Below are 12,386 nucleotides of genomic sequence, written 5' to 3'. Positions count from 1 at the left end.
ACTCTGTCACCCAGACTGGAGTGCAGAGGCCGCTCCCGGCCACCGCAGCCTCGACCTGCTGGGCTCCAGCCAGCCTTCCGAAGTAGCTGGAACTACAGGCGCGCGCTACCATGCCCGGCTAATTTTTGATTTATTGTAGAGATGAAGTCTCACCAAGTTGCCCAGGCGGATCTCAAACCCGCGAGCTCAGGCAATCCATTCACCTTGACCTCCCAAAGCGCAGGATTACAGGCTGAGCCACTGAGCCCGGCCTAAAGTTGTTAAATTTTTTAGGGGTAATAAGTACTAGAGGGTTTTTTTTTTTTTTTTAAATCTTTTTCATCTGGAGATAATACTGAAATATTTGGATATAAAAAAATAGGCCTGGGATTTGCGTCAAAAGAACATAGTGTGTGGAAATGGTGCAGAAATATAAATGAAGCACAAATGACCATGACTTGATGGGTGATCCATTCTTTCTACCATGGAATATATTTGTTTTCCATAGCAGAAAGTTAAAAAATATTAATAAAACATGCAACATGTTGGAATGAGTAGAGGGTTGCAGTTTTGCAAGACGAAAATGTTTTGGAGACTGTTTAGATAACAATGTGAACTGAAGTGTAAACTTAAAAAATTTAAGATAAGCTGGGTGCGGTGGCTGAAGCCTGTAATTCTAGCGCTTTGGGAGGCCAAGGCGAGAGAGTTGCTTGAGCTCAGGGGTTCGAGACTAGCCTGGGCGACTTGACGAGACCTCATCTCTACAATAAATAAAAAATTACCCAGGTGTTTTAGCATGCACCTGTAGTTCCAACTGCTTGGAAGGCTGAGGTGGAAGGATGTCCTGAACCCAGCAGGTTGAGATTGCGGTGGCTGTGAGTGTGCCATTGTAATGGCGCCCTCTGTGAGGGTGACAGAGTGAGACTCCAGCTCAAAAATATATATATATAAGATAGAAAATGTTATGTGTATGTTACCACAATGTTTTAAAAAGTGTGTTTTGGTTTTTTTTTGAGTTTCTATCATCTAGGCTGGAGTGCACTCATGGCTACTACAGCCTCGACCTGCTGGGCTCAGGCGATCCTTCCACCTCAGCCTTCTAAGTAGGTGGAACTACTCGCATTTGGCAATTCACCCAGCTAATTTTTGATTCATTGTAGAGACGAGGTCTCGCCAAGTTGCCCAGGCTGGTCTGGAACCCCTGGGCTCTGGCAGTCTTTTCACTTCTGCCTCCCAAAGTGCAGGAATGACAGGTGTCAGCTGCCTCACCTAGCTGAGACTTTTTCTTAAATTTGGTAACAAAATCCTCCACCCCCCTCAAGAGCTGAAGCTTTTTCTTAAATTTGGTAACAAGATCCTCAACCTCCCTCCCCAACAAAAGAAAGGAAAAATGTTGGATCCTAACTTTAGATAACATTTCTGTTACTCTTACAGTTTTGATACTACTGCTTTATTGGCAGAGGTTTATGTAAGGTTAGTGGAAGCGTTTTTGTAGAAACTGACTTGTGACTTTGGGGGAAGGACTCTTCTTGACTTGATATTTGTTTCTTACTTACCTCCTTAGGCTGGTAACAAGAGTTTTTCACGTGGCCAGGAGCTGGCCCTTAGGTCTTATGTGCTGGTTGAGTCTGTCTGCAAGAATCTTCAGACCCTGGCTATGGCGGTGGCTTCTCAGAATGCTGTGTTGTTGGAAGGACCAATAGGTTGTGGCAAAACTTCCTTAGTTGAACATTTAGCTGCAGTGACAGGTAGAAGGAAGCCGCCTCAGCTTCTCAAAGTCCAGCTTGGAGATCAGACTGACAGTAAGGTAATAAAGAAATGGCAAGTTTTCATGGGTTGGGATGCTTGTAGATATTTGCATTCAAGTATTGTTTTTGTTCAGAGAAATATAAGAATGGTAATTGGCCTGTTCAAGCTGTGTAAACCTTAAGTGCCTACTTATATTCCTATAGAAGTTCAACACAATTAAAAGATGTAGTGTTGGCTCTTCAGGTGTGGCTTTTCAGTAACTGCTTTTTCCTCTTTCTGCAGTTGCTGTTGGGGATGTATCGCTGCACAGATGTCCCTGGAGAGTTTGTGTGGCAGCCTGGCACCGTGACACAGGCAGCCACAATGGGCCACTGGATCCTTCTGGAGGATATTGACTATGCCCCCTTAGATGTGGTATGTCATCTCGCTAAATCATTGCCTCTGAATATTTTCTCTTGTTTTTGAAGAACATTTTGATAATAGAGATTCTGGGAGTGGCTTAAACAAAGTACTTGATTAGTCGTGTTAAGCTGTAGGAAGTTCTTCATGGTTACCTGCCTGATCTAATTTGAAGTCTTGGATTACCTGGCAGATTTTTTTGTTTGATCGAGAATCTATAACATTTTGCTTCTGCTGTTTCCTGTAATGGTTGAATATGTGGCCAGTTTTACATTAGCTTTTTTTTTTCATCTAATTGAATATGTGATCAGTTTCACAGCCTTTCCAATAATAGGTCTGGTGGAGAATATCTTAAGTGAGTTATAGGTTCATTGAGAACTTTGAGATCCTGCTTCACAGCTGTGGCAGCTGGAGAGCAGTGGGCTGAGGACAGGCAAAGTAGGAGATGGTTTAGTAAGTGTGTGCTTGTCTTTGTTTCTGTAAAAAATATGCTGGATGTGTATTTAGGCTTTTCCCCTCCCCCACTCACACTGCTGTATTTAGGTTTTTATTTTTTTAATTTATTTTTCTTTTTTCTTTTTTCTTTTTTTTCTTTTTTTTTTGAGTTGGAGTCTCCCTCTGTCGCCCAGACTGGAGTGCAGTGGCCGCTCCCGGCCACCGCAGCCTCCACCTGCTGGGCTCGATAATCCTTCCGCCTCGGCTGTCCAGGTAGCTGGAACTACAGGCACGCGCTACCACACCCTGCTAATTTTTTTTATTTATTGTAGAGGTGAGGTCTCGCCAAGTTGCCCAGGCGGGTCTCAAACCCGCAGGCTCAGGCATTCCACTCACCTTAGCCTCCCAAAGTGCAGGATTACAGGCTGAGCCACCGAGCCCGGCTAGGTTTTTAAAAAGATCATTTCTGTGTATGAAATTCAGTCATTGAGACAGTCTGTGCTTCCTCTGTATTCTGAACACTAACCAAAAAAATGTGTTGCAAGATGAAATATTTTTTCTTTGGATAGGTTTTCCTGAGATTGATTTTAATTTTCTTTTAATGTGAACCCTCAAATTAACTGCATATGGACTTTCTTGAATATGAGAGACAAAATGAGAGTGAGAGGTGTGTGTGTGTGTGTGTGTGTGTGTGTGTAAGTTTAGGGAGCTAGGGGAAGGAGTGACTGAAAATAAGTGTATGTTGTATCAATGTTTTTATAGTGTGATGAGGTAAAGATGTCCTGGGGATGCTGGCCCATGCCAGGCCTCACAGTTTTATCACTGTGTTTTAGGGGCTTAATGTTCAGTTGCGTAAGTTGTATAGGGCTGGAAACTCAGTTTTCTTAAGAAGCCCAGAGCCAGGACTGACTCCCACCAATGAGACTTAAAAATAAAACTGAGATATAAACTACAATGCCAGTTTAAAAATATTTGTTGTGATTTTTTTCCCCCTTTTTAGTGCCTTCGTTCCTGGGCAATTTTTTTAGATTCCAGGTTTTCTGTTAAGTCATTAGGCTTGTGGATTGTGGAATTTAAACCAAAGAAGGTGGATACACATAAGGGATAGTCCATCAAGGCCATGGTGGAGCCTAGGGACCTGCCCTAGTCCTACAGCTAAATCCATTTCTCTGGTGACCAAGTCCAGATTAAAGACCAAGCTGACAATTTCTGTCCTGGTTTTCCTTTGTCAGTGCCTGATGAGCATTCTTGTACTCTGAGTTCCATTTGGTGCAGAGTATTTCCACTCTGGTAAAACATTTGTTTCCAGAAGATACACTAAATAAACTTAATTATCTTTTTTTTTTTGAGTTGGAGTCTCGCTCTGTCGCCCAGACTGGAGTGCCGTGACCGCTTCCGGCCACCGCAGCCTCGACCCGCTGGGCTCTGGTGATCTTTCCACCTCAGCCTTCCAAGTAGCTGGAACTACAGGCGGCACTACCACGCCCGGCTAATTTTCTTTTTTTTTTTAATTTATTGTAGAGATGAGGTTTCGCCTACTCAGACAGGTCTTGAACCCGCAGGCTCAGGCAATCCATTTACCTCAGCCTCCCAAAGCGCTAGAATTACAGGCTGAGCTACCGAGCTCTGCTTTTTTCTTTATGTTTTTGACCTGCTGTGCTCCGGCGATCCTTCTGCCTCAGCCTTCCGAGTAGCCAGAATTACAGACATGCGCTACCACACCCGGCTAATTTTTTGATTTATTGTAGAGATGAGGTCTCAACAAGTTGCCCAGGTGGGTCTTGAACCCATGAGCTCAGGCAATCCACTCACCTCAGCCTCCCAAGGTGCGGGATTACAGGCTGAGCCACCGAGCCCGACTACTTAATTATCCTTTATAGTGAAGTAATATTTATTTAAGAACATATGCAGGTCTCCTTGCTTATTATTTTGATGTTTCCAGAACTTCTCAGCTAATAGTTGACCCATTACCATCTTATTTTATTATTATTATTTTTTGAGGGGTCAGGGGTCTCACTCTGTCCCCCAGTCTGGAGTGCAGTGGCATGCTCACAGCCACCGCAACCTCAACCAGCTGGGCTCAGGAGATCCTTCCACCTCAACCTTGCAAGTAGCTGCAACCACAGGCTCGTGCCATCATTCCCAGCTAATTTTTTGCTGTACTGTAGAGATGAGGTCTTGCCAAGTTGATCAGGCTGGTCTCAACCCCCCCCCAAAGTGCTGAGATTATAGGCGTGAGCCACCGTACCCAGATAATTTTAAAGTAGCTTTTGCTGACATCATTCAAGATGATTTTCTTGAACTTTAAGTTTTGGAGTATCTTGGAGTTCCTCCTATATTATTTTGGGTTCCTCTTTCATCTCCTAACCATGTATGAAATATGATGCTTAAAAAAAATTATGTTTGATATTTTAGAACCCTCTTCTTTGGCTCTCTGCTCTTCTCACTTTGTTTTTTCTTTTCAGACTTCCTTTATAAACTCACAACTCTTAGATCCATATGTCTAGTCTACACTCTTAAAAAATAAAGTCTCTACTTGGGTGTCCCATTTGCAGCACAAGTTTAAGATGTCCTAATTGGTTCTTGTCTTTTTCTCAGAATAGCCTTTTCTTTTTTGTATAGTCTTTCTTTTCTTTTTCTTTTGCTTTTTTATACAGGATTTCACTCTGTCACCTAGGCTGGAGTACAGTGGGACAATCAGCGGTCCTCCTGCCTCAGCTTCCCGAATAGCTGTAACTAAAGGCACAAGTCACTATGCCTGGCTAATTTTTGTATTTTTAATTTTTTTTTTTGTAGTGACAGAGTCTCACTTTGTTGCCCTAGGCCAGAGTGCAGTGGCACAATCACTGCTCTGCAGTCTTGACCTTTTGGGCTCAGGCGGTCCTTCTGCCTCAGCCTCCCAAGTAATCAGACTATAGGCGTGCACCATTATACCTGGCTAACATTTTTATTTTTTGCGTACACAAGGTTTTGCTATGTTGTCTAGGCTGGTCTTGAACTCCTGGGGTCAAGCAATCCTCTCCCCTCAGGCTTCCAAAGTGCTGGGATTATAGGCAAGAGCCACTGCACCTGGTCTAGCCTTTTCTTTCTTTCTTTTTTTTTTTTTGGAGTTGGAGTCTCACTCTGTCCTCCAGGCAGAAGTGCAGTGACACGCTCACAGCCACAACAGCCTCAACCTGCTGGGCTCCAACGATCCTTCTGCCTCAGCCTTCCAAATAACTAGAACTACAGGCACGTGCTACCACACCCGGCTAATTTTTTTGATTTATTGTAGAGATGAGGTCTCGCCAAGTTGTCCAGGCGGATCTCGAACCCGCAGGCTCAGGCAATCCACTCACCTCAGCCTCCCAAAGCTCTGGGATTACAGTCTGAGACACCGAGCCCGACTTGGAGGCCTCTTATCACTTATTTCTGAGCCTTCCATCTGCCTCCTGCATTTCAGATGCACATTCTACCCCAGCCATGACAGAACCCTCTCCTACAGACTCTAGACCTGTCCATTTTTTTTTTTTTTTGAGTTGGAGTCTCACTCGGTCGCCCAGACTGGAGTGCAGTGGCCGCTCCCGGCCACCGCAGCCTCGACTTGCTGGGCTCCGGCGATCCTTCCACCTCAGCCTTCCGAGTAGCCGGAATTACAGGCGCGCGCTACCACGTCCGGCTAATTTTTTAAATTTTATTGTAGAGATGAGGTCTCGCTGCCCAGGCGGGTCTCGAACCCGCGGGCTCAGGCAATCCACTCACCTCAGCCTCCCAAGGTGCGGGATTACAGGCTGAGCCACCGAGCCCGGCGACCTGTCCATTTTTAATGCCCTTGCACACTTCTGCCTGCAGTGCATGTGCCATTTCTCTCCCACCAAAGCTGGCTAAGTTCTGCTGATCCTTTAAGATTCAGCCAGTGTCCTTACCCCTGGAAAAGTTCATTGCCCCGCTTTTACATAACTCCATTCTGTTTTGGAACCGCCCTGTCTCCACTTGTCACATTGTATACCCTGGTGTCACACTGGTCATGCTGTGTGGCAGTGTGCATGCTTTCTCCTCCCATCAGGATTGAGGCTCGAAAGCCTTGGTCCTGTCAGTGTTGTTAGTGTGTTGTTAGTGTCTTGTTTGGCTGTTCTCCACAGGAGGCACTGGTTGTGCTGGAGTGCAGGTTGCTTGGATATGCCTATCCATGTTTTGACTCTTGGTTGCACTTTGAGAGCTAAAGTTTCCTCTAAGGGTGTGTCCATCATTTGGACAGAGGGTTGTTTAGTTCTCCGTTACTTCTGTCTTAATCGCTTTACTTTAACAGTGGGACTTTGTGATTTAGGTTTCTGTGCTGATCCCGCTCTTGGAGAATGGAGAGCTCCTGATTCCGGGCCGAGGTGACTGTCTGAAAGTGGCTCCTGGATTTCAGTTTTTTGCAACCAGGAGGTATGTCCGTGGAACCTTTCTGTTTCCATTCTGGAGCCGCTTCCTGCGTGTTCGTCCAGAAGTCCTGGAATAGAGCTCTGTGGGGTGAATTCAGGCAGGGGTAGTTAGAACTGATAACAGGCCCAATGTTCTTATTCCTGATTTTTTTTCCTTTTTATTTTATTTCATTTTAAAGATGTGGGGTGCAATTCAGGATTAGGTATGCCTGATTATTTTGAATGAGATAACCAATTTATAAAACTTATAAAAGATTTTTTTCCTATTTAAAAATAATTTGACAGTTTAAGAAACTTTATCCTATTTCTATGTTTTAAAAAATAATCAGAGATGAGATTATTGTTAGATAGCCCTGGATTTGAGTCCTGATATTGATATTTTGTATCTGTGTATACCTTGCCTGTTTGATTATTATGGGGCTAATAATAATTCTTCAAATATTACCTGTAAAGAATAAGTGAAATATGACTTGCATTAAAGATCTGTCACATGCCGGGCTTGGTGGCTCAGCCTGTAATTCTGCGCCTTTGGGAGGCTGAGGTGAGTGGATTGTCCAAGCCTGCGGGTTTGATACCTGCCTGGACAGGCAAGACCTCATCTCTACAATAAAATCAAAAAATTAGCCGGACGTGGTAGCGCGCGCCTGTAATTCTGGCTACTTGGAAGGCTGAGGTGGAAGGATTACTGGAGCCCAGTAGGTTGAGGCTGCGGTGGCCGGGAGCGGCCACTGCACTCCAGTCTGGGCGACAGAGTGAGACTCCAACTCAAAAAAAAAAAAAAAAGATCTGTCACATAGTAAGTGTCCAACTAATATCAGTCATGATGGTGATGATATGTAGATTTCAAGCAGTTAAATTACCAAATATAAGCATGAACAAAGGCATAAAAGTTGAGCAGACTTCGCCTGTGCTTTTTCTCTTTTTTTTAGTCTGAGTCTCACTTTGTCAGCCAGGCTGGAGTGCAGTGGGCACACTCACGGTCATTGCTGCCTTGACCTGCTGGGCTCAGGCAATACTTCCACCTCAGCCTTCCAAGTTGCTGGAACTACAGGCATGCGTCACTGTGTCCTGCTAAATTTTTATTGTAGAGTTGAGGTGTCACCAAGTTGCTTTGGTTGGTCTTGAACCCCTGGGCTCAGGGAGTCCTCTTGCCTCAGTTTCCCAAAGTGCTGAGATTGAAGGCATGAGCCACCGTACCCAATCTCTTGCCTACATTTTATATTAACATGAAAATAGTGGCTTATTCCTTACTGCTGGTCTGTACCTTTATAGCTTTCTTGAGTTCTTAAAATGCCCACAGTGACAGTAATTAATATATTGTTATATTTAATGATTATATTAATGTTTGCTTCAGGAAGCATCACTTCTAAAAAGAATATGGAGCTTACCTAACAGTGCTCAAGGATCATTGTACTAGACCCTGTTGCACCCTCCTCCTTTTATTTTGAGATGGAGTCTTGTTTTGTTGCCCAGGGTGGTCTTGAACTTCTGGTCTCAAGTGATCCTTTTGCACTGTTGACATTACAGGCACTTGCCACTGTGCCCACTTGTGTTACTTTTCTTTAATTAATTAGTTATTTTTTAGAGACAGGGTCTCTGTCGCCCAAAATGGAGTACAGCGGCACTGATCGTAGCTTACTATGACCTCTGTTAACCCCCTGGGCTCAAGTGCTTCTCCCTCCTCAGGCTTCTGAGTGACTAGGACTACAGGTGCACACCACCACTGCAGGCTAATTTTTTTATATTGAATTTTTTGTCGAGTCTAGGGTCTAGGATTAAAATTGGGAATTTTGTGTGACTCTTTTTTTATATTGAAATGTAGACTTTTAAGCTGTGGAGGAAATTGGTATCGACCACTAAATAGTCATGCTACTTTGCTAGACAAATACTGGACCAAAATTCACCTGGATAACCTGGACAAGACAGAACTGAATGAGGTATGTGGATATTAGAAAATATCAGTGCCTTTTTTTTTTTTTTTTTTGCTTTTTATTATGGAAAAGTTTCAAACTTACATGAGAAAAGAAGAAATAGTATAATGTACCAACAAAATACTCTTCAACTGAAATTTAACACGTGCTAACATTTTACTGTATTTGTATCATCTATTATTTTTTTCTCCTGTTAATGTGTTTGAAAGCAGACTCCCTAACGTTTCATTCTTAAACATGTCAGCATGCATTTCTAAAAGTTTAAAGGAATTTTCTTTCTTTTTTTTTGAGTCTGAGTCTCACTCTGTTGCCCAGGCTGGAGTGCAGTGCCACACTCAAGATCACTGCGGCCTCGACCTGCTGGGCTCAGACAAATCCTTCCGCCTTAGCCTTCCAAGTAGCTGGAACCACAGGCGTGCACCACCACTCCTGGCTGATGTTTTACATTTTTGTTTGTTGTAGAGACAAGGTCTCAGCAGGTTGCTCTGTCTGGTCTTGAACCCCCGAGCTTAGGCAATCCTCTTATCTCCACCTCCCAAAATGTTGGGATTATAGGTGTGAGCCACTGCGCATGGTGACATTTTCATATATAACCATGATAATGTAATTATACCTAATAAAATGAACATAATAAAATGAACAGTAGTTTCTCAATATCAATTCTTAGATCATACTTGAATTTTCCAAATTGTCCTCACAGGATCTTTTTACTAAGTTAATTTGTAACTAATGTCTTTCACATGTCACAACTTAATGCACATTTTGATCTGGGTATTAATGAAAATTGAGCTGAATTATTTGACATATTTTATCCATTGGTTCAGTTTGTAGGAGTGCTGGTTATCCTAGGCCATTAAGAAGGATGCCTCACTTTACAGTGCTCATGCCCCACCCCTTTTGTACCTCTCACTGGGAAGGGTCTCATACCCCGACTCTTCATTCGGGAGAGGAGCCCACAAAGTATTGCCAGTGGTCATCAGATATGGGAGGGATGCTTTGCTCTTTCTTTATGTAAGTCTATAGAAAAAATGTGACACAAGATAAACTTTTTCAATATTTGATTCTGCATTCTGGGTGTTTATATATACATATATGTGTGTGTTTGTGTGTGTGTGTGTATATATTTGATTCTGCATTCTGGGCATTTACTTATTTATTTATATATATATATTTTATTTATTTGTGTGTGTGTGTGTGATTTATTTTTGAGTTTATTTTTGAGTGTGTGTATTATTTTTGAGTTTATTTTTGAGTGTGTGTGTATTTTTGAGTTTATTTTTGAGTGTGTGTGTATTTATTTATTTATTTTTGAGTGTGTATTTATTTATTTATTTTTGAGTTTATTTTCTATCGCCCAGACTGGAGTGCAGTGGCATGCTCCCGGCCACCGCAGCCTAGACCTGCTGGGCTCCAGTGATCCTTCCACCTCAGCCTTTCATGTAGCTGGGACTACAGGCATGTGCTACCATGCTGGGCTAATTTTTTTTGATGTATTGTAGAGACGAGGTCTCACCAAGTTGCCCGGGTGGGTCTCAAGCCTGTGGGCTCAGGGAATCCATTCGCCTTGACCTTCCAGAGTGCTGGGATTACAGGCTGAGGCACTGGCCCAGCCTATTTATATATTTTTAAAGTCAATCTTACTCTGTTGTCCAGGCTGGAGTGCAGTGGCATGCTCATGGCTCATCGCAGTCTCACCCTCCTGGGCTCAGGTGATCCTTCCACCTCATCTTCCTGAACAGCTGGGAATATAGGCACATGCTATCACGCCCACTTAATTTCTTTTAACTTTTTTCGTAGAGACGAGATCTTGCTGTGTGGCCCAGGCTTGTCTTGATCTCCTAGGCTTAAGCAATCCTACTGCCTCTGGCTCCCAGAGATTATAGTCATGAGCCATCATGCCCGACCTCTCGGTGTTTATTGGAAGGATTTTTAGGGTGCCTAGTTCACCATATTACCGGGAAAAGGTTGATCTTTTAATTTCTAAGAAGCCTTTCCTTGGTAATGTGATTTTACAACTCTGCTTGCAGTGCAGCCTGATTTGCAGTTGAGAGTTTCTTATCTCACTGCAGATTGCAATGTGTGTTTCTGTGTCTGATATGCATTTTCCCCATTTTACTGCCCCTACTGCAAGATCTTCTAGTAACTTATTTGCATTTGTGTCCCAAGCATTCATCTTGTACCTGACATATAGTAATACTATGTCTTGTTGCATTCCATTGTCGAAATGCACCTATTTCTTTTTCTTTTTTTTAACTACTGTATACATTTAAATGTTTAGTTTTTAGATTTAAATTACTAGTCTGTTCTTTGAAAGGAGAGGGGTGGCCGGGCTTGGTGGCTCAGCCTGTAATCCCGCGCCTTTGAGAGACTGAAGTGAGTGGATTGCCTCAGCCCACGGGTTCGAGACTTGCCTGGGCAGGCGAGACCTCATCTCTTCAATAAATCAAAAAATCGGCCAGGCGTGGCAGCACGTGCCGGTAATTCCGGCTACTCGGAAGGCTGAGGCAGAAGGATCGTTGGAGCCCAGCAGGTGGAGGCTGCGGTGGCCGGGAGCGGCCACTGCGCTCCAGTCTGGGCGACAGAGTGAGACTCCGACTGAAAAAAAAAAGAAAGAAAGGAGAGGGATGAAGTTTAGGTGTGATGTTTTGGGGATTGAGAGAATGAAGAGCGTATCCTTTCTTACTGTCTTCTGTACTTGAAGTGTTCAAGGCCAGGCTTATCATTCCATTCCTGTCATGAGCAGCAGTGTGTCACTCTGCCCACAGGAAGTACAGCTGGAGGCTCACCCTCATTGGCTTGATGTACATCCTGTTTGTATAGTTGACTTTAGGAAGTTCTCTTACTATTTTTGATCTTCCAGACTTGCTAATCTTATTTTTAAATTTTTTTTTTTTGAGTTGGAGTCTCACTCTGTCACCCAGCTGGAGTGCAGTGGCACTCTCATGGCCACCCCAGCATCAACCTGCTGGACTAAGGTGATCCTTCCGCTTTAGCCTTCCAAGTAGCTGGAACTACAGGCATGCGTCGCCATGCCCGGCTAATTTTTTGATTTATTGTAGAGATGAGGTCTTGCCAAGTTGCCCAGACTGGTCTCTAACCCGTGGGCTCAGGCAATCTTCTCACCTCTTGCCAGCGTGCTGTGATTATAGACATGAGCTACTGCGCCCAGCCTCTAGACTTACTAATCTTAATACCACTCTCCTTAATAATTGCCTGATGGCTAAAACCTTGGTACCTATTACTTAGGAAATAACAAAATCTCCTATCTTGAATTCATGGAGAATACAAGGAGCTACATTTCTGTTGCTGCTATTCGTAGGTGTCTTATGTTTAGAGAGATTATGTCCTTGACTTCTTGCTGAAATACCAAACTATACTTTATAAAACGAACTTCTTAAAAGAGTGCTGGTCTCATATATAGCGAGTGCCAGGAACTTGCCTCTGGCATTATTGTTATTATTATTACTTTTTTTTTTTTTTTTTTTTT

General features: G+C 43.3%; 1 protein-coding gene across 1 annotated transcript in view; it reads left to right on the top strand.

Annotated features, from left to right (window-relative positions):
- Window positions 1–12,386, top strand: part of MDN1 (midasin AAA ATPase 1) — a 156,691-nt gene that overhangs the window by 9,740 nt on the left and 134,565 nt on the right. The window contains exons 6-9 of the mRNA XM_008069236.2: window positions 1,544–1,786; window positions 2,011–2,142; window positions 6,869–6,972; window positions 8,791–8,905. Coding sequence (XP_008067427.1) covers window positions 1,544–1,786; window positions 2,011–2,142; window positions 6,869–6,972; window positions 8,791–8,905 — 594 coding nt within the window. The remainder of the gene's footprint in view (window positions 1–1,543; window positions 1,787–2,010; window positions 2,143–6,868; window positions 6,973–8,790; window positions 8,906–12,386) is intronic.

Source organism: Carlito syrichta, unplaced genomic scaffold, assembly GCF_000164805.1.
Source record: "Carlito syrichta isolate Samal-C Ts95f unplaced genomic scaffold, Tarsius_syrichta-2.0.1 Scaffold311873, whole genome shotgun sequence".
NCBI lineage: Eukaryota > Metazoa > Chordata > Mammalia > Primates > Tarsiidae > Carlito > Carlito syrichta.
Note: the sequence above shows the minus strand (reverse complement) of the source record. Positions and strands in the feature narration are given on the sequence as shown.